This window comes from Oncorhynchus tshawytscha, unplaced genomic scaffold (assembly GCF_018296145.1).
Source record: "Oncorhynchus tshawytscha isolate Ot180627B unplaced genomic scaffold, Otsh_v2.0 Un_scaffold_12182_pilon_pilon, whole genome shotgun sequence".
NCBI classification, from domain to species: domain Eukaryota; kingdom Metazoa; phylum Chordata; class Actinopteri; order Salmoniformes; family Salmonidae; genus Oncorhynchus; species Oncorhynchus tshawytscha.
Genome location: NW_024609822.1, coordinates 579,201 through 587,500, shown reverse-complemented (window position 1 = coordinate 587,500; position 8,300 = coordinate 579,201). Strand labels below are relative to the sequence as shown.

General features: G+C 51.2%; 1 protein-coding gene across 3 annotated transcripts in view; it reads right to left on the bottom strand.

Annotated features, from left to right (window-relative positions):
* The window catches only part of LOC112239040 (ubiquitin carboxyl-terminal hydrolase 22-like), a 75,195-nt gene extending 67,189 nt beyond the window's left edge, over window positions 1–8,006 (bottom strand). The window contains exons 1-2 of one of the 3 annotated variants that reach the window (XM_042319020.1): window positions 7,554–8,006; window positions 6,308–6,340 (exon numbers count right to left, since the gene is read on the bottom strand). In XM_042319020.1, coding sequence (XP_042174954.1) covers window positions 6,308–6,340; window positions 7,554–7,673 — 153 coding nt within the window. In that variant the 5' untranslated portion in view covers window positions 7,674–8,006. The remainder of the gene's footprint in view (window positions 1–6,307; window positions 6,341–7,553) is intronic. The other 2 variants (XM_042319018.1, XM_042319019.1) reach the window with 2 other exon arrangements.
* Between the last annotated feature and the right edge of the window lie 294 nt (window positions 8,007–8,300).

Here is an 8,300-nt window from a genome sequence, read left to right as displayed (position 1 = left end):
TGCACGAGACAGATAGGGGAGATAAGTAGTAGCCTTCACCTGTTGTTAGGGCTATCGTTTGTCATGGTGGAGTTTGGACAGTGGAGATTGTAGAACTATAGCTGTAAGCTATGGCGGGTTGATCAGATAACACACATTGGCACTATATAATATACCACTATCTGAATAACTCTTGTTTGTTCCCCCCGTTATTTTACCAGGTAAGTTGACTGAGAACACGTTCTCATTTACAGCAACAACCTGGGGAATAGTTACAGGGAAGAGGGGGGGGTGAATGAGCCAATTGGAATCTGGGGATGATTAGGTGGACGTGATGGTATGAAGGCCAGATTGTGAATTTAGCCAGGACACCGGGGTTGACACCCCTACTCTTACAATAAGTGCCATGGGATCTTTAGTGACCACAGAGAGTCAGGACACCTGTTAATGTCCCATCCGACAGACAGCCCCCTACACAGGGCAATGTCCCCAATCACTACCCAGGGACATCAGAATATACATTTTATTATTAGACCAGGGCAAAGAATGCCTTCTACTGGCCCTCCAACACCACTTCCATCCAGGGAGCGACCAGGACCAACCCTGATGATGGCCACTAGAACAGATGCTTTGGCATAGATTGTTGACAAAGTGTAAACTATATTTAGTCTCCAATGTTTATCGAAAACATAAATACATTGGCACAATTGTTGTTAGCTAGCTAGCAAATTTTGCCATATTAGCATAGACGTGACAGTCAAAACAAAACATGGTATCAAGACCAAGAGAAAACGAGTCACCGATGAATCCCCACATTGCAGCTTCTTGTCATCGTTGCCATGTGACCGTTCAGAATCGTAACGTCACACAGCCTTCAGACCCATCGATGCGCGTGCATCATTTTTGTGATGTCAGCCAGCCCGGCTAATATCTCAGCCTAGAAAAATAATGTTCACTGCACAGCTTTTTTTCAAGGGAAGTAGCCTACGCTTCATGGTTCCTACGGGGGCAGCAAAACGACAGAAATAGGCTACACAATTCATATGCCTATGACTGTGTGCAGTGAAGATGGCTTAGAATCCGCCAGCCCTCAGGCTGTCGCCTCGGGGGGTGTCGTGCTCAGCAGGCTGTTAGAAGCTGGGTGAACAGAGCAGAGAGGCTGAGGGCACCGACTGACTGGACAGTGAGTGACAGGACAAACCATCTGCCGATAACCACATTACTGATAAAACCATTAGTGTAAAACACTGATGAAATGTTCTAGGACTGAACAGCCTCATAACGTTACGGCTGCTGGATCCACACAGTGGAGGAAACCCTTTAACAGCAGTGACGGAGAAATAGAGCTTCTGGATCCCACAACGAGCAGCGCTGCTTTACCTTCATGCTCTTGGATGGAGAGCTTCCATTGACAAACAGATGACAGCCATTGACTAGGCCTGGTAACTAGGCCTGGTAACTAGGCCTGGTAACTAGGCCTGCTCCCATTCCCTCCAACTCTAGCCATCCCAAACAGACAGCCATCTTGGACAAGAGACAGCCCATAGAACTGGGGAGGTAGAAATTAAATAAATGATGAAGATGTGACTGTGGAGGTGCTTTAAAAATAAAATATGGTGGGAACTAGGGCAGGAGGTGATTATAAGAGTACTCTCACTGGAGGTTAATATTTGTTAATGTAACTTTATTTTTCAGTTGCACAGACTGAGGGTCGTCTCCTGACATACTGTAGTGTAGCCTACTGCATCTTCAACTACTACACAGATCGACGTTTGGATGGATGTTTGTGTAGGTACTGAGATGTTTACAATTGTGTGATTTCTCATCTGCTGATGTGAGTTTCAAGGCAGGAGGTATCTATTCACAATACCAAGGCCAGGGACACAATGTCAGTGACCTTCTCGCTGTTATAACAGCCACCCTATTACTCATTAGACTGAGTGGCATGTTACCTACACATTAAAGACACGCAGTATGAGGGACGTTATAGGAGTCTCTTTGTCCTACAACCTGGTCAGGAAATATCCTCCCTGTATACTGGAGGCAACATTACTGCTGACAGACCAGGACGCAGACCAAAGAGATTGGGGCTGGGCTAGGAGTGAGAGAGAGACTTGAGGGATCCACAACAAAGCACAAAGAAGAAAGAACATAACTGGGCAACTATCCAGGCCGAAAAAGCTGGAAAATATGACGTATGCCGAGCCATATGGTAAAAGGAAGTTCCTGTGAATGACTTCATTAAATATAACTTTGCCTTGAAGATATTCAGCCTTTACAGACAGAGGTGAGAGTAAAAAAGGTGGTGGATTTGACCTTAAACCCAGCGCCCACATTCAGGTTCCAGCTCTGCAGCGGAGGGACCTTTAAACCCTCAGGTCACCGACACATTTGCCTACCTTTGTTGCTTTGTCCTGTTTGCAGAACAGGCGGCTACATATTTCCACGAATCATGATGATGAAACAACAGAAACAGTCACTAGTGTTTGGTTGGGGAAAAGCAGTGCTGACAAATGGGGAATAGTGTACTCGACAAACCTGGGTTCAAATACTATTTGATAGAAATCATTTCAAAAGACTCTCTGCTTGATTGAGCTTGTCTGGCTTAACGTACCAATAGAATTGTCCCAACAAGTTAAACCCAGTCTATTTGGCACTCTAGGCAGGCTAGCGCAAACGCTCAAAGTATTTGAAAGATTTCAAATCGTATTTGAAGCCAAGACTGCGGAGAAAGGCGACTTCATTCCGATAATGAATGTGAATTCCTGTAACTGTCTGCACACAAAAACACAATAACTGAGTTGACCTGATTGATGCTCTGGGCAAACTCAGTAGCGACTGGGAGTGAGTGCCAAAAGCTAATAGCCTCTTTCATACCCACAGAGAAGCCAGCAGACCCACACTGGGGCTCAATAATAAGGACATCGAGACAACATAAAAAAGTCCACAACTACCTATCAGGGTTGAGTGGAGGACGGCTCATAATAATGGCTGGAACGGAGCCAATGGAATGGCATCAAACACATCAAAAACTGTTTGAAGTATTAGATACCATTCCACCTATTCTGCTCCAGTCATTACAATGAGCCTGTCCTCCCCAATTAAGGTGCCACCAACCTCCTGTGGTGTTCAATAGGCACAAAACGGAGTGAAACGAAGTACTATCAGAACTTGTCCAATAAGAAAAGCTTTTTCATTTTCCGTTACAAAACATTTTGCTTTGGTGTGCCCTAGTGAACAGGACCCTGGTAAAGAAATAAGCTAAACGTCCATAGTCTCCATTCAAACATCTAATGATGCTGATTACCTGCCTTGAATAGAGAGAGCTTTGACTTAGCAGAGCTCTTGGGGTTGGAACACACACAGAGATTCAAATATGCTGCATCTGGGACCAAGTGGGGCCCTAAACACCCAGCCGGCCCAGGCGCAGCAATCCCATTTCAACATGCTCCTCCTGGGGCTTTAGGGAGCTAGCTGCAGAGTTGTGGTTACTGGTGGTTACCTCTGGGAGTGTCGATCGTAGCTGTGAGCAGTGAGCACACAGTGAGGCTTCAGAGGATGCGCTCGGTTAATTAATTTGAAAAGAGAGGGCTCTGAGACTGAGGGGCAAAAAGAAAAGTTAATCATGATGATGTACTACTATACAGGAGAGCCTGGACAAGAGAGGGAGGGAGAGCCTGGACAAGAGAGGGAGGGAGAGCCTGGACAAGAGAGGGAGGGAGAGCCTGGACAAGAGAGGGAGGGAGAGCCTGGACCTGGACAAGAGAGGGAGGGAGAGCCTGGACAAGAGAGCCTGGACAAGAGAGGGAGGGAGAGAGCCTGGACAAGAGAGGGAGCCTGGAGAGCCTGGACGGAAGAGGGAGAGCCTGGACGGAAGAGGGGGAGGGGAGGGAGAGCCTGGACGGGAGGGGAGGGAGGGGGAAAGCCTGGGGACCTGGGGAGGGGAGGGAGGGAAAGCCTGGGGACGGGAGAGGGAGGGAGGGAAAGCCTGGACGGGAGAGGGAGGGAGGGAAAGCCTGGACGGGAGAGGGAGGGAGGGAAAGCCTGGACGGGAGAGGGAGGGAGGGAAAGCCTGGACGGGAGAGGGAGGGAGGGAAAGCCTGGACGGGAGAGGGAGGGAGGGAAAGCCTGGACGGGAGAGGGAGGGAGGGAAAGCCTGAGGGAGAGGGAGGGAGGGAAAGCCTGGACGGGAGAGGGAGGGAGGGAAAGCCTGGACGGGAGAGGGAGGGAGGGAAAGCCTGGACGGGAGAGGGAGGGAGGGAGGGACGGGAGAAGGGAGGGAAAGCCTGGACGGGAGAGGGAGGGAGGGAAAGCCTGGACGGGAGAGGGAGGGAGGGAAGCCTGGACGGGAGAGGGAGGGAGGGAGCCTGGACGGGAGAGGGAGGGAGAGCCTGGACGGGAGAGGGAGGGAGAGCCTGGACGGGAGAGGGAGGGAGGGAGCCTGGGACGGGCCTGGACGGGAGAGGGAGGGAGGGAGCCTGGACCTGGGGAGAGGGAGGGAGGGAAAGCCTGGACGGGAGAGGGAGGGAGGGAGAGCCTGGACGGGAGAGGGAGGGAGGGAGAGCCTGGACGGGAGAGGGAGGGAGAGCCTGGACGGGAGAGGGAGGGAGAGGGAGGGAGAGGGAGGGAGGGAGAGGGAGGGAGAGGGAGGCCTGGACGGGAGAGGGAGAGCCTGGACGGGAGAGGGAGGGAGAGGAGCGAGGGAGAGCCTGGACGGGAGAGGGAGGGAGAGAGAGGGAGAGCCTGGACGGGAGAGGGAGGGCCTGGAGGGAGAGCCTGGACGGGAGAGGGAGGGAGCCTGAGGAGAGGGAGGGAAAGCCTGGACGGGAGAGGGAGGGAGAGGGAAAGCCTGGAGGAGAGGGAGGAGGGAGAGGGAGAGCCTGGACGGGAGAGGAGCCTGGACGGGAGGGGAGGGAGCCTGGACGGGAGAGGGAGGGAGAGGAGCGAGGGAGAGCCTGGACGGGAGAGGGAGGGAGAGGAGCGAGGGAGAGCCTGGACGGGAGAGGGAGGGAGAGGAGCGAGGGGGAGAGCCTGGACGGGGAGGGAGGGAGAGGAGCGAGGGAGAGCCTGGACGGGAGAGGGAGGGAGGAGGAGCGAGGGAGAGCCTGGACGGGAGAGGGAGGGGAGGAGCGAGGGAGAGCCTGGACGGGAGAGGGAGGGAGAGCCTGGAGGGAGAGGGAGGGAGAGCCTGGACGGGAGAGGGAGGGCCTGGAGGGGAGGGAGGGAGGGAGAGCCTGGACGGGAGAGGGAGGGAGAGCCTGGACGGGAGAGGGAGGGAGAGCCTGGACGGGAGAGGGAGGGAGGGCCTGGACGGGAGAGGGAGGGAGGGCCTGGACGGGAGAGGGAGGGAGGGCCTGGACGGGAGAGGGAGGGAGGGCCTGGACGGGAGAGGGGAGGGAGAGCCTGGACGGAGAGGGAGGGAGGGAGAGCCTGGACAGGAGAGGGAGGGAGAGCCTGGACAGGAGAGGGAGGGAGGGAGCCTGGACAGGAGAGGGGAGGGAGAGCCTGGACAGGAGAGGAGGGGAGAGCCTGGACAGGAGAGGGAGGGAGGGAGAGCCTGGACAGGAGGGGAGGGAGGGGAGGGAGGAGGGGAGGGAGGGAGGGAGAGGGAGGGAGGGAGGGAGGGAGGGAGGGAGGGAGGGAGGGAGGGAGGGAGGGAGGGAGGGAGGGAGGGAGGGAGGGAGGGCCTGGACAAGAGGGGAGGGAGGGAGGGAGGGCCTGGACAGGAGAGGGAGGGAGAGCCTGAACGGAGTGTGTTAACAACCATCAAGTTCTAGTGAACTGCTGTAGCGCTGTACAAACAAAGGGTCATCGACCCTCTGGCGACAGCTGTTTGTTCTAGAGACAGACCTGTGCCTGTCATCGTACAGTACTCATCGTGTCTCATCAAATATAGTAGTTGAACTAAAGCTTCAGCAGTTAGAAACACATCAATTGTTGCAGGACAATGCGCTCGGCTATCAACCATCCAGATAGATAGATGATAGCATTTCAGTCAGAAGAGGCTGGTGGGGGAGCTTTAGAAGGACGGGCTCATTGTGTTTGCTGGAATGGAATCAATGGAATGGAGTCAAACATGTTACCATGTGTTTGGTACCATTCCAGCCATTACAATGAGCCCATCCTATGGCTCTTCCCACCAGACTCCACTGCTATCCATCTGCAGCAGGGTTTTCCTAACTCAGTCCTGGGTAATGAATGGCCATAGCACGAGTATGAAGGACGTGTGTGGGAAAGTAAAAAGGGGAGAAAGCAAGCCAGCATTTGGTTTACAGTACCTACTCTACTAATGTTAGTGCAAGGAGGAAGGAGAAGTTTGTCGACTCACCAATGCTGTCCATCTCACATCATTCTGAAGCACCTAGTTCAACAACAACGAAATAAAACATGTCATGTGTGTTGTGACTGCCAGTGGAAAACAAACACATAGGTTGTAGTCAAAAGCAATCAAACCATTCATTCAGTACAGGACACTAACAACAAAGCTTTGAGAAACAAACAGGACCGAAAAGCAAAAACAAAAGGTTGACATAATTTAGGCTAGCTAGACTAATATTTGCTAAAATGGGGGCGGGGGGGATCATTGCTATCAGTCACCTATAGGGTCGGGATATTTTGAGACACTGACTGAATTGAAATGCCAAGAACCTAATTTATAGTTATACGGCAAGTAATTTGGGAGGGTGGGGGGGTGAGAGCAGATGGTCGAACGAAATGGTTCAGTGTGCGGGGCTTGCGCTTTGCTGGCCTGAATGAGGAGTGGGAGGGAGCATGCTTCACTGAACAATGCACAACTGTGGTGTTGCTAGTGACAATAGGTGGATCTGGTCAAAACAGCCAACCACATTCACATAAATAAATGATGTAACGTAAGGACAGTCACGTTGGCATGCAAATATATTGCATCATTTTAAGAAAGGGATTCAATAGCAAGCTACAGTAAAAGCTCAGTTGATACCCTCCAATAAATGTTATTTGCTGATGAGCTAGATTCTTGGTAACGTTAGCTAACCAACCAGTAACACCAGGCTAGATGTCAACTAGCGCACAACCTACGCTAGCTATATACTAGTTATCTAGTTATCTAAACACGATTCGTTTTGCTCAGGAGGAGAGTTTCTCGCGTTGTCATTGTTGGCGTTTATTTCCCTGCAGTAGCACACCGTATCAAGCTAATTTAACTGGCAGTGATGATCAAGTCTAGACTGGTGTTAGCTAGCTATTGTAGGATAACGTTAGTTCTGTGTCAATTAGCCAGCTAGACATGATCTAATGACTGATTGATGCAATGTAGTCTCTATGATGAGATTGATGCGCCTTGAATATTCCCAGGTAGCATGATGATGGGGTAACTTTATGCCCTGCGTTTCCAGTCACAACGAACGAGCTGTGGTGTGTTATCTGGCGCAATGTGTCTGCATTAAACCACCACACTCAAACAGTGTAACGTTACGTGGGTGTACATGTGTGTGCTTGAAACTGTGTGGGGCGTTTATGCATAACGTTAGCCCTTCTGTCTGTGCGTAGTTATATGCCGTTTGTGCTTCAGTTTCTCAATGGCATTCCTGTTTTACCTTTCGTCTCCTGGCTTCAGCACTCCCGCTCCAAACAAAGCATTGATATATGACTCGTAGGTTTTGCCTCCAATTGTCCACCTTATAAGCGTTCACATGTGAGCACCCGGCTGGACTCATGACTGAAACAACATTCAGTTTTGTATTTTAAATGAAGAGACGTGTCCTGGAATCGAGAATAAGCTAACTAGCTAGCGGGTGCTTGCTGTCCAGTACAGAAGCTAGCTGTGGTTTCCGTTTGGAAATGGACAGCCGCGACAATACCCAAAATCAGATTCGGCATCTGACAAATACGTCCTTTGTTGACATTTTTGTACAGTTATCCGTCTTCGTGAAGCTATTGACGTCTCAGACTGACAGTTGCCTCTATCCTCATGTCAAACACTTCCACTCAGGATGTATTTTTCTAATGGTATGTTGCGCGTCGAGCCCGCCCAAAGCGAAACATGATTAGCGGATACAGAGAGAGGCGACTTCATGTTGGCTGAAGAGTGCGCTGGTGCGTTGTTTCCCGTTGAAGTCACGCCCCTTTGCAGTAAGGATAGGATTCTGATTGGTGAAAAAATATGTCCTTTCATAAAGTAGGCGGACTCACTGGTCTAAAATAACCAATAGGCTGAGAATAAATCAAACCTGGGTCGCTTACTGGTTTTGTCAAATTGTCAAAAAAATGTTTTATTTAATTGACAATACCAAGTACTGCCCTTTCAACTGGACTACAGCGGTCGCCCGCCTGCCTCTACTAGT